This window comes from Epinephelus fuscoguttatus, linkage group LG3 (assembly GCF_011397635.1).
Source record: "Epinephelus fuscoguttatus linkage group LG3, E.fuscoguttatus.final_Chr_v1".
Lineage (NCBI taxonomy): Eukaryota > Metazoa > Chordata > Actinopteri > Perciformes > Serranidae > Epinephelus > Epinephelus fuscoguttatus.
This window is the reverse complement of record NC_064754.1, coordinates 30,358,535-30,375,555: the sequence shown is the minus strand read 5'-3', so window position 1 is coordinate 30,375,555 and position 17,021 is coordinate 30,358,535. Positions and strand designations below refer to the sequence as shown.

The 17,021-nt window shown below is 41.5% G+C and overlaps 2 protein-coding genes across 5 annotated transcripts in view; one reads left to right on the top strand and one right to left on the bottom strand.

Moving 5' to 3' along the window:
- Window positions 1-9,343, bottom strand: part of tsc2 (TSC complex subunit 2) — a 37,387-nt gene extending 28,044 nt beyond the window's left edge. For 2 of the 3 annotated variants that reach the window (XM_049572409.1, XM_049572410.1), the window contains exons 1-15: window positions 9,175-9,342; window positions 5,669-5,811; window positions 5,462-5,548; window positions 5,075-5,185; window positions 4,833-4,980; window positions 4,397-4,514; window positions 4,245-4,293; window positions 2,959-3,084; window positions 2,736-2,809; window positions 2,497-2,623; window positions 1,649-1,792; window positions 1,419-1,556; window positions 1,209-1,312; window positions 989-1,070; window positions 735-890 (exon numbers count right to left, since the gene is read on the bottom strand). In XM_049572409.1, the coding sequence (XP_049428366.1) occupies window positions 735-890; window positions 989-1,070; window positions 1,209-1,312; window positions 1,419-1,556; window positions 1,649-1,792; window positions 2,497-2,623; window positions 2,736-2,809; window positions 2,959-3,084; window positions 4,245-4,293; window positions 4,397-4,514; window positions 4,833-4,980; window positions 5,075-5,185; window positions 5,462-5,548; window positions 5,669-5,803 (1,599 nt within the window). In that variant the 5' untranslated portion in view covers window positions 5,804-5,811; window positions 9,175-9,342. Of the gene's footprint in view, window positions 1-734; window positions 891-988; window positions 1,071-1,208; window positions 1,313-1,418; window positions 1,557-1,648; window positions 1,793-2,496; window positions 2,624-2,735; window positions 2,810-2,958; window positions 3,085-4,244; window positions 4,294-4,396; window positions 4,515-4,832; window positions 4,981-5,074; window positions 5,186-5,461; window positions 5,549-5,668; window positions 5,812-9,174 lie in introns of all 3 variants that reach the window. The other variant, XM_049572408.1, reaches the window with a different exon arrangement.
- Window positions 9,344-9,386: 43 nt separating this feature from the next.
- On the top strand, window positions 9,387-15,193 carry nthl1 (nth-like DNA glycosylase 1). 2 transcript variants are annotated; one of them, XM_049572411.1, is made up of 7 exons: window positions 9,387-9,510; window positions 10,319-10,652; window positions 12,727-12,968; window positions 13,061-13,231; window positions 13,345-13,504; window positions 14,378-14,483; window positions 14,689-15,193. In XM_049572411.1, the coding sequence occupies exons 2-7, from the start codon at window positions 10,391-10,393 to the stop codon at window positions 14,987-14,989; spliced, it is 1,242 nt and encodes a 413-aa protein (XP_049428368.1). In that variant the 5' UTR covers window positions 9,387-9,510; window positions 10,319-10,390; the 3' UTR covers window positions 14,990-15,193. The 2 variants fall into 2 exon arrangements, with proteins under 2 accessions (XP_049428368.1, XP_049428369.1); XM_049572412.1 differs by having other exon boundaries at window positions 13,345-13,491; window positions 14,689-14,926.
- The last annotated feature ends 1,828 nt before the right edge of the window (window positions 15,194-17,021 follow it).

Below are 17,021 nucleotides of genomic sequence, written 5' to 3'. Positions count from 1 at the left end.
TCTAAATTCTAATTTAAATTCGAATTTGAAAAAAAAAAGGACTTTCGAATGTGAAAATTAATATTCGATTGTGGAGAAAAAAAAAAACACCACCGCAGCTGTCCTCTTCGCAAGTGTCCGTTGGCCTGGGCCGCACCGCCCGCGCAAGCGCTGTGAAGCGCAGCGCACCGAAATTCTCGCACAAGCCGGAGCACTTCCGTTCACATCAGCCGCGCATTTCTCCACACTGGTCGACAAGCGGTTCTGCTCCCAGCTGTTGTCTCCGTCACCCGGCTTGACACATTCGCTCGGGGCTCGCGCAGAAAATAGACCGGACACCGAAACGATCGCTGCAGGGCGCGAGCCGGTCACGGTCTGGTGCTTCGAGGCTCTTCGCAGCTCTTCCGCGGGCGGTGTGGCCACGGGTCAGAGAGGGGGGCGGGGCGAGCAAGAGGTCTGCGGTCGTTTATAACGAAATGTTATAGATAATTGTTTTATGTGTTTTAATGTGTAGGTATGTTAATGTTTTCAAAGACGTTTTTGTTGAAATAAAAATACCTACAGGTAGTTATGTTTCCTTGTATTAGTTTGCCCTCTTGTGGACATAATACGAAAAAAAAAAATTCAAATGGTTCGAACCTATGAGTTATTTTTAGAAGGAATATTCAAACTCATTTTTGAGCAATTTTGACAGCCCTAGACAACATGAACAGCTGTGTGTCTGTGTGTGTGTGTGTGTGTGTGTGTGTGTGTACCCGCTCAATGATGTCCAGCAGGCTGGTGAAGTGGTGTGTGTTGCAGCCCTCAGCAAGGTCCACCAGTAGCTGGGTGGCCTGTTTTCGGACGGCCAGGTCCCGGTCTTCAGCTATCCCACTAAGCTGGGGGATCACCACCATTTCAATCAGCTCATCCTGGAACAGGTCAAAGAACAAAATAAGAGAAAGAGTTTTACCATGTTGAATTTCATGAACTATTCATCTGAAATGTTCATGTGTGTGAGCGTACAGACCTCGTAAAGCTGTCTGTTGGTACTGAGAACGAAGGACAGGATATGAAGCACTTTGATCCTTATAACGCTGCGGGTCTCATTCCTTTCAGAGAGATGGTAAGATAACACGAGAGAAAAAGGAAAGGTTATAGTACAGCAGAGATGTAAGACGATGGTTAACTAAAAGACACAGAAATAAAATAACAAAATATCATCAACATGATCTTTGTGTGTGTCCTACCTGAAGAATTTCTCCATGAGGCGGTGAAGGCTCTGAATCCAGCCATCCTTGGCTGGCTGGATAGACTGAGCTCTGTATGAGATGAGGGTCAGCACTGATGCATCCTGTCACACACACAAGATCATGATTAGAAAAGTAGCAGCAGTATGTTAGAGGACCAAGTGAGAACACAGGATGACACCAAAGGGATGGAAACTCAAAACAACTAACAGGTCTCTTGTCAGCACATTTTTCCACCAGACTGAAAAACTTCTCGGTGGAGCCATGGTAACCATTCTGCTCATACAGCTCCTCTACTGTGGTTAACAGCTCATATACGATGGCCTTCAGCTCTGCACTGCCTATAGTCTGTGGAGACAGATGAGACGGACGACTTAGTCTAGGAACAAAACTGCATTTTAATCTGTATGTGTGCACATGTGAGGTATGTATGAGTGTACCTGGATCTGCTGCAGCAGTCGCTCTATGATTCCAAGCAGGATGTCCCAGGTGACCACCTGCAGCTCTTTGCCATACTTTTTTATCAATCTGGTGATGGAGAGGACGATCTCGTAGGACACCACTTCATTGGCACATGACATGGCCTGCATGGTAGAGGTCAGACAGCAACAGTTATCACATCTAATGTATTACATTCATAGTATGGTCTTGTTTTTTAAGACTACCTACTATTTAGTCATTTTTCGTGTATCATTCAATCATTATTGTTCAGTCTCAGCTCTTCGATAAATGCTCAGAGCTCGGGACAGCACAACAAATGATAAAGTCACACCGGATACTGCTTGACAGAAAATACGTAGTATGACTAACACTAAGAACACAAAGGGATATGCAGCTCATGCAAAACGCTTTTGTACTTGGCACAGCAGCATTCATGTAAATACATGTGTTTAATAGCACAAAGTGACAGAGTGATCTTTGGACAGAAAGAGAGACTACTCTGTTCTGAAAACTGCCGTTTTTCTTTGACAATTTTAGATGGAGAACAATTAAACAATAAGTGCGCCCACAGAAGGTTAATCTGCAACAACTTTTAAATCACATTTCAAGACAAAAATTATTTGCTCTAACTATTAATATCTGCTGGGGTGTTTTTTATAATGATGTCAGGATTAAGATCAAATCAAAAAAAAGTTTTTTGTTTTTTTTTAATGTGTCATCTTGGGCTTCGAGAAATTAGGTAATGGATGGATGGATAAAATCGATAAAATAATCAGACATTAAATTTTACTATCAGCACATGTGACTGGGAAAGAAGGCATATACTGTATGTGTATGTGTGCATTACCTTGTAAAAAGACGGAAGAACCAGTGTAGGTGTGTTCTTGAGGGCTGGAAGTCTGTGCGCACCCCACAGTGCCATCCCAACAAAGAATACTGCTCCTCTTAACAAAGGTGCATCCTCCATGTACACTCTAGTGGAAGTTGTAGGTAATCAGAGAGACACACATATCAGGAGAACCATACTTCATCACAATAATATATGATGTGCCTTAAGCTCAGAAATACACTTAAACTGCTTAATACCTCTCCTCCATTATGCGGCACATGGTGTAAATGGCACTGTGGCCAAGGTGAGTCCCCAACACCTTCCTCATCAACTGCAGAGGCACAGAGCAGCACAACAAGGTGGAACAACAGAGGAGAGGTCATCAGAGGAGGTGGTTATGAATAGCGCCCTTTCACACCAGAGGCTTCAGATGCAAGAAAAAGTTGGAGTGTGTAAATATGTGTATGGGTGTTCTCTTACCTTCCAGCAGGATTCACAAAACTCCTTGACGTTGACAGTACGACACAGTGTGATGATGAAGACAGTAAGAGAGTCTGAGGGCAGGCAGTTGTAACAAACTACCGCATCCAGTACCTGTAGTGCCACCTGGACACATCACACACACAGAACACACAAAGAAGTAGTACATCAGCATTCATCGTATGCAAGGCTGCAGTCCAAACTCGACTGAGGCTAATGTTGAATACAAACCAGCTTTGTTAATTTTTCACACAGTGCTTTGAAGAAGAAACAATATGAAGGTAAAACAACTCTGAGGTTCATAAATTCAACAGCAGTAGTGGTGCATTTTACTAAAGTGAAGTAATGATGATGATTTGATAAGCATTGTTTGTTAACAATAAAACCATTATTGAAGACATAGTTCATTACAAACCTTTTACGCCAGACTGCCACTTGATTGTTTAAAACTAGGCCTCACACACTCAACTTCACAAAAAAAATCACTGATGTTTTTCTATTTTCCTGTTATACTGTATTTATGTAGTTGTAAAATGCTGGTTCCAGTGTTCATACATCTAAGTCTAATCAGCACTTTATGAGTCTGTCGGTATGACTTCAATACATCTGCAAGCTTCACAAAGGAAAACTGTTGTCTGATCTAAGGAATTTCGCACCCACCGTGTTTCAAAACCTGCAGACAACTGGTGAGTTTAGTATGTTACTACATATAAACAGTCCAGGCCCACAAATAGGCACTCTGCTAATATTTGAGAATTGGTAAAGACTTTGATAAACAAGTTGTCATCCCTGCATGCTTCAGTTTGCTATGGTGACATGGCGCTTTGAAATACACATTGTGCAAAGACCATATTCATGCGACCACACAATTTAAGTAGACTTAAATGGGTGATTTTGGGTTCTTCATCATTTATTCCAAAATCAATGTTTTATTTTTCCCAATAGTGACAAGAATAACTATTAATCCTTTTTTACATTTACCTGATTTACTGTAGATAAAGACAGATTTTGCACATTTGATGAACATTTGGAACAAAGTTCTTCTCACATTATTTGATGAACTTATGAGCCTTCGAACCTCTGACTGTCTTCATTGGCTCAGTAATGTGTAACAGTAACATCTGGGCAGGGACGGACAGCATGTACTGCTGAATGCTAACGAGCTGTTTGAACAAAGAATGTGTTGACTGTTTTTCGTTTGACAATAGAAAACAAGTTAAACTGCAGTTATGGCTGCATCAGTTTAACATAAATCTAAAAGTACAATGAAGGGGAAAAAAGCCCACCTCAATATCTGTTGAGGATGTTGTTCTGTTGCACAGGAGACAGATTTTTCTGCAGAGAGCACAAGAGAGAAGGCAAAAATGAAATGCATGTGGTCATTTTCCACAAAAAATACAAACATAAGTGTGTATGTCTGTCTGTATCTCTGACTTACTGGACCATGATGGAGACATTTTGGTCCAGGTAGCAGCTGTTGAACTTCACCAAATTTACAAGTACATGGAGAAAATCGGAGGTGAGACCGATGTCCATCCACAGGAGGACAAAACGTGCTGGATGAAGAGGAGAAAACAGAGCAAGAACAGAAAACAGTATTACCAGTGGATGCCTTAACAAGTTACATTTACAAACATTACAGCTGTGTTGTTGTTCAGTTTAGCTTAAACAAGTAAAACAAACTTGTGCACAACCTAATTCGACCCATCTTTCTCACATTGTTTGCAAGTCCATTTAAAGTCTTTATTCTGTGTTTTATATCTAGTATCCAAATGCTAACATTTCAACTCATAACCAAAGAGGCGTATGTTGGTTAACCAGACAGTGACCCAGACTAACTTTTAAAGTGCTCTAATATTTTTTAAAAGTTTTACCTATGTCCTCCTCCAGGTAAGTGATGTCCTTCCCGTTCTCAGTTAAGGCCTTGAAGACTTCCAGCCTATCAGAGAGGTCCTCGTTGCATGGTTGGTAGTCTCTGATCACCTTGAAAAAGTAGGCTCTGAGAGGGCCGAGCCGCTCGCCCTTCACATAAACGGTAAGCATGACTTCATTAAATGAAAAGAAAGAATTACATTCACATTTGGTATTTGCATGTTTGTGTATTGTTTCTGCGTACCTGTCCCTGTATAATGGCCCTCAGCAGCTGCAGGACAGCATGTCTGGCCTCAGGTGGCTGCTCTGGAGTCAGCATGTCCTCCACAGCTTTCCATACAGCCTCCACCGCATGCTAAAACAACACATGCACAGATTTTTTTTTATATATATTTTTTGGGGCTTTTTAGCCTTTAATGGATAGGACAGACAAGTATGAAAGGGAGCGAGAGAGAGGGAGTGACATGCAGCAAAGGGCCACAGGCTGGAGTCGAACCCGGGCCGCTGTGGCAACAGCCTTGTACATGGGGCGTCTGCTCTACCACTAAGCCACTGGCGCCCCACATGCACAGATTTTAACAAACACAGAGGATAACATGTATCAAAACTGTCTCATCTAAGGCAGACTCACCTCCTCAAATTTTTTTGTTTTGGCAAGATCACAGACATGGTTCATCATGCGAACACGGTTGCTTAAACCGCAGTCTGGATGAAGCTCCTGAAAAACATCACGGGAAAGAGTAAAGACCGTGAAACTAAGCAAAACATGATGGGAGCAAAATCAAAAGCATGGCAAGTGTGTATGAACATGCACAGTTGCTCTGTCTCTTGTGCACACCTTGATGATGTCAGTCGTAATGATGAACTCTGATGGTCTGGTTTCACTCTGTTTGCTCGGTGGCCGCGGGGGTCCCAGCCCAAAGATCCCCTTCACCTTGTCCTTGAGACTCTCCTTGCTTGGTTGTTTATTCATGGCCCAACCTATAAGAGTGACAGATAACACAGTCTAGGATTGACAGCTGCCTAAAATAGTAACACACGTAAGACATTTTTGCACACGCATAATTATTACAATGCAAAAGCCAAAAAAACTTTAAGTTTGCTTTAAGTCTGTGGGGACATTTTTCGGACTAGTGAGGCTTCTGGATTATGAGCCATTGAAACAATAGCACAAGGGTCAAAGGGCGTGCAAAGCCATACATAACGTTATCTCAATTAGCAGCTATTGCTAGTAGTTATGTTGAAAAGGAGGTGTGGGTGCAGCGGGGAGAGGAGTCAGGAGTGGTGCGGTCGCGATGTGGAGGAACAATGCTTCCAACACACTTAATACCGTCCTGAAATTTCACCGGGGTATATGGTGACGTTAATGTTGCCAAACGGTATTTTCGCTGGCGGTAACGTTCACTGCACCACCTCCCCTCCCCCAACCCGACCAAGAGTTAAAGGTAGGGTCTGGAGGATTTTCCAGTTGCTGTTTGTAAACACACATTCAAATTATGGCCCCTCCTATCAGGCTCAACTCTCCCGGATGTATGGAGCCCGGAGGTACGGAAGAAGGCTTCACAGAAGAGGTTCAGGCAAGGCTCGCGCTGGTGCACGCTCGGACACGCTCGGGCACGGCACCTGCGCTCTCTCATTGGCTGGGAAAATCTCCGCCCAGAAGCGGTCCGAGCTCACAAAAACATCAAAATACAGTTAAAGAGCAGGAGCTCTGCAAACAGAGTCACCACCACACATGAGTAGAAGCCCATAGGTGATGATTAAGCAGGATTTCATTTGTTTATGTCTATATTTTGTTTTGTTTGAAAATCCTCCAGATCCTACCTTTAGCGTTAGCTACTTCACTAGCTCTCCTAGTTTTTTCAATCTCATCAATTAAACATGTAAGCTCACGAAAATTCAAAACATGAGCGATTCCAACGACTATTTCCTTATTGAACAGAGAAAAACTGCCATACGCCTTGTAAATTTAAATTTATTTCCATCCCTGAACTGAGATTAGTGTTAGCTTAATTGCTTTGCTAACTCATGGTAAAATACTTAATTAAAACTGGACAGAAACTAAATATAACTCACCAAAACGGTCCTACTTCCTCTTAGTAGCCTTTTAGTTAGTTAGTCAACTGTTCAAATAATTACCAACTCTAGTTTAGTTGAAATAAAATGCACTGTTTTAACCAATGTTAAATTTGATGTGAAAATTATGCTGTGTTTTCCTGCCGGTCTCTCCCTACATTCATGTCCTTTCCTAATAATTGGAAAAATGAGTTTCCATTCGGGAAAATTCCCATGAACGCCCCATCAAGTCAGAACAACCATGGATAAAGATGGGAACAACTCGGCCAGTCATTTTGCTACACAAGTTGCCAAGTTGACGTTATATCTGCAGAAAAATGGCAGACGAAAGCAAACGTTCAGTTGATGGTAATAAGCCTTTTATTAATTCACATACTGCAAGTCAATTGCATGTAATTTTCTGAATGCTGTCTTAGTTTAGTCCACATAGAGTGACCAATATTCGAAAAGTTATTTATTAGTTAATATTATAGCAAATAACAAATCAATTTGTTATATTATGCTTCAAACTGTTGTCACTGTTTGGTTTAAACGTTCTGAGCAATAAAATACAACACATATTGGATGGCATTAATGTAACATATGTAACATGCATTGGATCTTATGCATCCTTTCCAATCTTCCATCTTTGTTTTCTTTCTCAGATTCCTTAGCATTTAAACAGTGTAGAGTTGTAAAATGGTTGTTACTGAAGTGATCTTCTTATCTATGATGAAATAAGATTTCTATTTGAAGAATATTGGCATTTACCTTTTGTCTCCATCTAAGCCTCTGACAGTCTTAAGTTTTATAGATTTAAGAAAACAGTTTTAGACTCTCTCCCAGGAAACTGTTTAGCTGAAGCCGTCAGACACCCAGATCTTGACACATCTCGTTTATGATCAACCTGATAAGCAGATGCCAAACTTAACAATGGACACAGTCATTACATAAGTCATTAAATATGTGGCATCTGATGGGCAAAACAGCACCTCAATATTTCAAGAGTTCTTGTATTTTTATAATATTGGCAGAGGTGGCATTTTTTCAGATGAGGTGATCCACTCCCAAAAAAAAAACACTGAAAAAAAAAAAAAACAATATGCCTTTTTCTCACAATTACTTGGACAGCTGTTTGTGTGTTTCCTCAGGGTGTTTTATATATGAGGACCTTCATCCTCCAGACACTCAGCCTCTCCTTTTGTCTCTTTCTCTCCTTCTCTTTGTTTGTTTCATTAACCTATATGAGTGAATGATGGGCTTCAGTTTTGCTGTGTGTTGTGCAGCTGTGCTCTTTCCAGGTCACTTGGCAAAATGAAGGCTGTGTGTGGGTCATGACTGTTTGGCAACACCTGAAAATTGCTTGACATCCTCCTACATCCATTTTCTTTACATTCTATGTATATATTTTGGCATTTTAACTGTAGGTTTGCTCAGTATTTCTCCCGATAGAGATTTTTATGGGGGGGGGGGGGTTCCTTATGAACCAGGGTCAAAGGATAGAGGATCCCATATGCTGTACAGATTGTAAAGCCCTGTTGAGGCAAATTTGAGATATTGGGCTATGTAAATAATAATGACTTGCCTTGAATTAGGGTGGCAGCAAAAACTAGTGAAGTAAAGAAATGGGTAGGCTCTGTGCAAGCTTTCTGTTCTGTTGTGTGCATTTATGGTTGTTAGTAATAGTATATTCTCATTAAAGAGTTATATATTATGGTATTATAACTCTTAGTCTGTGTGGTGGATATTGAGTTGCCTCTAACACCAGACCAGGCAAAGGTGGTGGCAGCATTTCACTGCCTTTAAATCTGCAACAGCAAACTTTTATTACACTATACTTAGCTGCATAGTGCTGCATGGTGCAAATGAGTAAATATGTTTTTATGTAGTTTAGGTAAACAGACTCCTGCCCGCTGTTAACCAGCAGTGGAGTTTGCAGCCCAGCCTGTAAATAAGTAAACCCAGGGGGCAGGTTTGGAGAATTTGCTGTCATGTGGACTTGACAGAGAGAAAGACAGAGGGGAGGGGAGGTGAGCCGACAGACAACGACTGTTCTGTTTCAGTTCAGCAACAACAACCACATCGGTGCAAGGTAGCCTCCGACCAGAGCAAATTATATCCTTGGACACTTGACAAAATAAACATGGTGTAATCGGGAGAAATGCACAATGGCGCAAATGAACCGCTAGCTAACGTTACGCTTTATATTCCCTGTCATGAGCTAGCATTCCTCTGTGGCATTCAAGGTCTGGTAGCTTAAAAAACAACTCCTCCCCCCTCTGCTCTCACCTTATTGGAGATAAGTCGCTTTCACTTTCTTTCAGTCGCAGCCAGCTTCGTCTGTATGCAGCCAACACAGCCGTCTGCGTCTGTGCATTGATATAACTCTGTATTTGCTGCTAAAAGCTTGTTCTGGTCCAGCTTCAGTCCTCCACTCCTCAACCGGATGACACACTAATACTGTGACAGGGGCACTTCCTACAAAAACACGTTTGTTACTCGCGCTGATGGGAAATGTAGTTCCAAGTAAGCTAAACCCAAACTGTGCTAACTTACAGCTCTGTAGTTAGTCTGGTTTTAACGCTATAAATCATAACAAATGAAGAGCGAAACGTCTACACAAAGGTGAGCCACTGTTTTGTTTGCCAAAGGCCTCGTAAAACTGTTTAATAGTCGAATAGTAGAGAGATATGTTACTAAAACGGAAACGTAAGCCAACGGTGACGCTAACTAGCTGCTAGCTAAAATGCTAACAGTGCTGAAGTTCGCTCCTCGTTGGAGCTGCACTGCCACGAGGCTGCCTGTAAGTGGAGCTTTTGGACAACAAGTTAAAGTTGTTAGCTTTAAAATACTAATTCACACACAGGAAACTATAAGCTGTTTCTTTCCTTATAGTTTTATTAATTTAAACTGCATGCCTGTGACACCCGTCCTAGTTTATTTCAGTTTATTAATATCCTCGTTATATCCCACAGCTACACCTGTCATCATGTAAAACAAATAGCATACAACAGTATCAGCTTTCCCTGCTAATCATATATCATTTAAGCACATTTCTGTATTTAAAAATATATAATGCAGATGTATGGTCGTCAGGAAGCCCCCCTGATCATTTAAATTGACCGTTTTAACCTTTTATCATATAGATTTTATGTTATTAACATAAATACTAAGACTGCATTGATTTTTCTGTCATATAGCTGACTCATAATTGTAAGTAGTTCTTAAATGCATATCGGTATAATTCAGTTTTATATATTTATGAATTATGTTAATGGTAAACAGTGATTATGAAACACTAACAGCGTACAACCTGTTGTTGCATTATGTAGTTGATAAGCTTGAATTTTAAAAAATAAATTAAAATTATGTTTTTGTTATTTTTGTTGTTGTTAATAATAATATTTTTTTTTCTTCGTGAATTTATTTAAAGGGAAATTCTACTTTATGGTCCGTGCTTGGCCGTGCAATCTACGAACGAGAAACCAACTTCAGGTTCATCTAAATGCTTCCCGTCCGCTGCAGCAGGCGGGTCTGTTATGCAGTCCAGTGTGTGACTATGACCTCTCCTTATTTCATCCCGAGCATGTCTGTTATCAGTCGGAGTGGTGATCGAAGTGTTGGCTGCGCAGCTTCAGCCTCTCTCAGCTCCAAACTTACCAACACACGGAGGAATGTGAATCCAGTTTCCTCTGTGGCGGTGAAGGAGGAGGAGGAGGAGGCGAGGATCGCTGAGCAAAGACCCTCCTCGGCCCCCTCATCAACGGGTAATGTTTATGTTGGGCTACTAGCTGAACACAGAAACGTGTGAAATTATCTAGAAATAAACCAGAATTCACAGACACAGCTGGGGAAAGTTGCCATGGTTGCTCACACTTGTTGTGGACTCTTGCATCTGAGCAGTGCTTGGCACATCACATCCAGATATACAGGTAGACCTGGGCATGGCAGGCTGCCTCCAACACTGCTGCAGGCTAGACTTTATCTAAAGGACATGCAGGCTTGTTAATGTGTCCTGCAGGAATGTTTAGTTAATGGAAGAGGTCATTAGATGAGTAACAGTACAGGAAAGCAGAGGAAAAACACCTCACCAAATTGATTTTATTGTCATCTCTCCTCTTATCATTGTTTTTGCTGTTTAACTTTAACTTCTAAAAATATTATCTGACCACTAGATATATGCAGCAGGGTGTCTGCAGGTCCTTAAAAGTTTTAAAATGTCTTGAATTCAATTTTCTGAATATTAGACTTTTAAAGTCATTAATTTACCACAAACATTTTATCTAATTTCACATATCCATCGGAATAAAAAGCAACAACTGTGCCAGTTTACTCAGTGTAGACGTCCATGATGTGGGCTGGCTGTCTAAGAATGTCATCCAAGGCACTCTGATTATAGTTTAAACTTCTTTATTCACATAACATAGACCAACGCATTTCGACTTCAGACAATCTTCAGGGTGTCATATCTTTTTTAACTATAATCAGAGTGCCTCCAGTATCTTTTTAGACAGGCAGCCCACACCATGGACCTCATCACTGAGTCAGCTTGGACAGTGATCGCTTTTTAGTACCGGATTTTCTACAGTTTAGCAACACCTAGTGTCTTGGCCCAGTGCAGCACTCCCAAATTTGTCTTCACTTATCCATCTTTTTTATTTTATTTTTATAGACTTAGATGTGTTATAGAATGTAATACCAAAAAAAGTAAAGAAAGAGAAGAGAAAACAAAGCACAGACAATCATAGAGAAATAAATTGTTCCAAAACCAACAGGTTGGGTCAGTGAGTCACACAGACAGCACTGTTAAAGAGAAGTGGTTAAGTTGGGGAGTTGTTTCATTCCAGTCTATTTCTGTACCTTGAATGTGTTTCCCCATTGGGTTGTTTTGTGTCCTTATATTTAGGAAATAAATCCACAAGTATGATGCAATAAGCAATGACGGTGCAACTCCATTAAAAGTCCAAAGCTTTGCTAGCTGTTATCTACTGTATTCACTAGAAGAGGGCTGTTTTCCTCCAAAACCCTACTAACCTTTGCTCATAGGTGCGTACATATATACATATACAAACACACACAGATGTAAAAACATACACAACTACTTTACATATCTTTGTAGACTAATTATCCATCCTTTAATTTCTTTTTGTCAAAATAAGTCAAGCTCTTCTACATGAAAGTCCACATTTCTGATGTTACAAATCTTTAAACCTGCCTTAAAGTCTTTTTACTTAAAACTTGCACATGCCTGTTGTCAAAATGTAGAATACGCTTACTCACTCTAATAACTATGTTCCCATGTAAAAGCTACCTCTGCGTTGCACAGAGCCACATACCACTTACCTTTGTACTTACCTTCAGTGCTTGGATAAGAAAAAAAAAGATTTGTCCATATATCAGTTTTTGATTAGGGTTAAAATGTTCTTGAAAAGGTCTTTAAATGCATTAAAATTAAGTGTCTGATACCTGTAAGCTCCCTGTGCAACCAGTGTGGAGGGGTCACCAATAGACATTGCTTTGATTTGAGGAGTCAAAAGCTAAAAAGGATACAAACCACTGTTGTAGTCAATAGTGTGCTTCCAGGTTTGTGGCAGCAGCTTGGGGACGACCCTGTCCTGTATCAACATGACAATGAAACCATGCACAAAGCAAGGTCCATAAAGAAATGGTAGTTTTCAGAGTCTGAATTTTACCACTCTGCACAGAGCTCTGTGTTTAGTCGCCTTCCCACAAGACTGGAGGCTGTTGTAGCAGCAAATTAATACCCATGTAGTGTATATTGTTACTGTATTACCATGCAGGGTCAGATCTTTCTCATTCCTCTCCCCTGTGCTCATTCAGGTGGTTGCCATCCAAAAACAGAAACAGACACTTTACCGTTGTCTTCACACAGTCGCAGGAGGAGACGGCTAAAAGTGGAATATGACACGGATGAAGGCATTACACCAGTGAAGACAGAACACTGGGAACCTCCCGACTGGAAGAAACAATTGGGATACATTCGTGAGATGAGGAGCGGCCGTGATGCACCTGTAGATAACATGGGAGCAGAGAAGTGCTATGACACAGAGGCTCCTGCACACGTAGGTGTGGTTTAGTTGTTTGTAAGGATACATAATTCACTAGTTCAAATTCATCTATCGTGTTCTGTCTGTTCTCTTCTCTGTCTGCACAGGTGAGACGTTTCCAGGTGTTGGTGTCACTCATGCTGTCCAGTCAGACCAAGGACCAGGTGACAGCAGCAGCCATGCAGAAGCTCAGAGCTCATGGCTGCTCTGTAGAAAATATACTCGCTACTGATGACGACACACTGGGAAAACTCATCTATCCTGTCGGCTTCTGGAGGGTAAAGCTGAAGTCTGTTTATGCATTACGGGAGCCATGCTTCCCTCTTCTCACCCTCCTTCTTTGTTCACTCTTTCTCCTTATTGAATGGATTTCCCACCCAACCTTCTCCAGACTAAGGTGAAGTATCTGAAGCTGACATCGGCCATGCTGCAGAAAGAGTTCGGAGGAGACATCCCAGACAGCGTGGAGGGGCTGGTCCACCTGCCAGGAGTTGGACCCAAGATGGCTCACTTGGCTATGGGCATCGCTTGGGACCAGGTGTCTGGCATTGGTGGGGACACAGTCAGGAAGCATGCACGATCATTTATACATCAAATGGAATAAAACAAAAAGCGTCTAACAGAGCAGAACAAAGAGGCTGTCAGAACATGTCACTGCGCTCAGACAGAATTGTCCTCCCCATCTGCTATCTGCATGTCACTGTTTTCAAAATCGACGCTGCTACATGGAGCTAGTCTTGCATAGCTGGACCTATCTCCACACTTCATGTTAGCATTTTGCCTGAAACAATAAAACAACCTCGAAGCTAGCAACCTACACTCATCTAAACATCTTTTACTGTGTTTTTATGTGGCCTCTTTTTCTCAAATAAAACAAGTTTGCTGCTGGCACGCACGGGGCACTGTCGCTGCATCTGGGCTTAGTGCAGCCCAAAATGATTGTGATTGGTTTAAACAAATACAAACAACCCAAAGCTTTATTTTCTTTAGTGCGAAATTATGATAGGTTTACTCAGACCTTTCTCCAGCACAAAGTCTGGCTATGCAAGACTACTCTGTGTATTCCATTGTACTAAACTGTGTATGTTTTTTAACACATTTCTTCAGGGGAACCAGAGGCTGATAAAGTTGCAGCACAGAATAGAAACCGAAAAAATACTTTATATCTGCTATGAGTAGACTAGGTGTATGTGACATAGTGATTTGACTTTGATTTCACTGTATTGTCAGAAACAAAATCAGAATTTTTTCTTGCGTCACAGATCATCAACTGTTTCACATAAATACAAAGCAATACACAAAGACCAAACAACATTTAACCAAACAAGAAAACTGTAATACAAACACTACAGATCACCAGACATTACAAAAAGTGGATGATATGTGTGTATGTGCTTCTATATAATGTCAGTTTTTTTGTTTAGGCGTGGACACACATGTTCATCGCATCTCTAATCGACTGGGCTGGCTCAAGAAACCCACCAAGAGCCCAGAGGAAACACGCAAGGCCCTGGAGGAGTGGTTACCCAGGTAACAGCATGACTTATTCACGGCTGACCCGCACAACCTGATTAACACGGACCAGCAGGTCTATAAAGATCAGAGTCATCCAGACTGACCTGGGCGCACACAGCACATCATTGACTCTGTTGACTGACAGGAGCTCTTATACATGTTGTGTTGACTGACAGAACTCAGGTTTATATCAAGCTTCCTCTCTCACACTCTGTTACAGGGAGCTGTGGAGTGAGATCAACTGGCTGCTCGTTGGTTTCGGACAGCAGGTTTGTCTCCCCGTCAACCCTCTCTGCTCTGTGTGTCTGAACCAGCACAGCTGTCCATCCGCCCACAAGATTTCTCCTACTAAGAGGCCTAAAGCTGGATCCCCTCGGTCTCCAACCTCCTCCCTCACAACAAAAACCGAACCTGAGCAACAATCTGCTGTTAAACACGAGAGGACAAAGACGGAGCCACTGCCCACACCTGTTTCCCCCACCGCACAGAGACGGAGATTAAAAAGCAAGGTTAATCATTGATGTAGTTTTTGTCTGAGCTGCGACCAAATGTTGGATAAGGACAAATGTTATTGTGCACACACTGAAAACATACCTCAAAGCTACACTTTGATGTTAATATGGTTCTAGATATTGTCATAATAGTTTTATTTGACACTATAATGACACCTTTTACACTTTATATAAGATGAAATATTTTTGTACTGCTAGTGTTTTCATATCAAATAAAAATGTCTGTACTTAAAGTGGATGTGAAGGTCATGTTTCAAGTTTTCCCTTTATTCCAGCAGAGGGAGTTTGCCTGATGCATATTGAGAACACACAACAAGAACTTAAACTTTTAGAAAGGGTGTAACTTCAGTGCATCAACAGTAAACAGTAAGCATTTTAATATTTAAGTCCCCCATAAATGCTGAACCTGGAATATATATAGTATACTAAAGCAGTTTATTCATAAAAGCTGGTTGTATTTCTCAGCGCAGTGACTTGCAAGGTCACATGTTGCTTTTAACTGTGCAATAAGTTAGTCCAAATTGGTGATTAAATTCTCTTCATTAGAACTGGCCAAACACCATTACCTCTTAACGAGATTGAAAGGGTCCATAAAGACATTTTAAAGGCAAGATGAACAGGAAATTAACTTGGGAAAGAACCCAAAAATAACATTAGTTCAAACAAAGCCTTGAGTGGATTTGTGCAACCAGCCTGTTAGTTACTGCTTAAAATGCGTCACAACTTAAACTGGGGTTGGCTCTATCAGATTTTCACTACATGATTATCGTAACTTAACTCACAATGCTGTCAGTCAAATTCATCTTTGCATTTTGTCTCTCTTGCGCAAATGAATTACACTCAAAACACAAGTGTAGGGAGGTGGAGAGAGCCTGTAACCATGACTGTATAAATTGTACAAGAAGAGCATTTACACTTAACACATAGTGAAAGGGCAACCAGATGGCATCAGGGGAGGGACACACAGCAAGAACAGAAACAGGAGTGATATAAGAGATGCTGGATTAATTACACAATCTTATCATGTGTATTATTAACATGATATCAGTACTTCATTATTCAAGACCATAGTTATTGTCAATACTGGTATATCAGACACCCCTAACTTAAACATACCTAGCTCACACAATACCTCAGAGAAATAGGTGTGTTAAATTAGGAAAACCACAGGTGTTACTAATAATAACATGACTGCATGTCATCAGGCGTGTCATTGCGTGTTGACTGGCTGCCTTGGCTTACCGGGGCATTGTTGATGTTGTATGTTACGCCTGTTTGTCTTGCCTCAAGCCAAACGGTCTTCTGTGGAAAAAGCTTGTGACAGATATTAAAACGCAAGACTGAAGACACTGTGAAATGTCTGTGACAGTGTGCTTTAGATTTTAAATGTGTAACTCTGTGTCTGTAGGGAGAGCTGACTGAGAATTCACACTTCTACACATTTTGCACTGAGCTTGCAGGTACTGGTGGCCACTGAGCAGCTGAGTGAGTGCCTTGCTTGAGGGCATCCTGACAGGAGCGGTCCAGAAGCCATAACTCACCCCTTGTACATGGATCTGATGTGTTGCTCAAAAGAACATCAGCAGTGCTAAGGAATTTTTCTCCCACAGGTGACTTGAAGAACAAAAATCCTAATGTAAGCAGTGGTGGAAAGTAACTACGCATATTTACTCATGTACATTTTTTATTTCAGTATATTTATTGAAGAGCTAGGACTGCAATTGTCCCGCTCCCGCCTCCAGCTGGTTCAGAATGCCACTGCCAGACTCCTCACAGGTACCCAGGGGAGAGACCATATCACACCTGCCTCTCTCCAATGGCTGCCTGTGGAGTTCAGCATTGACTTTAAGGTTCTTTTGTTTGTGTACAAAGCCCTTAATGGTCTGGCCCTATCCATCGCAGACCTTCTAACCCCCTATTATACGTCTTGGTCCCTCAGGTCAGCAGACCCGGGGCTCCTGGCTGTCCCAGCTCCACACTTGAGCTCAGGGGTGAACGTACCTTTGCTGTGTCTCCCCCAAACTGTGGAACAGCATCCCCC

Coding starts and splice junctions, on each gene's coding strand:
- nthl1 (XM_049572411.1), top strand. CDS start 10,391: ATGCTTCCCGTCCGCTGCAGCAGGCGGGTCTGTTATGCAGTCCAGTGT. Junction 12,969..13,060: donor ACACAGAGGCTCCTGCACAC/GTAGGTGTGGTT, acceptor CTGTCTGCACAG/GTGAGACGTTTCCAGGTGTT. Junction 14,484..14,688: donor CTGGAGGAGTGGTTACCCAG/GTAACAGCATGA, acceptor ACTCTGTTACAG/GGAGCTGTGGAGTGAGATCA.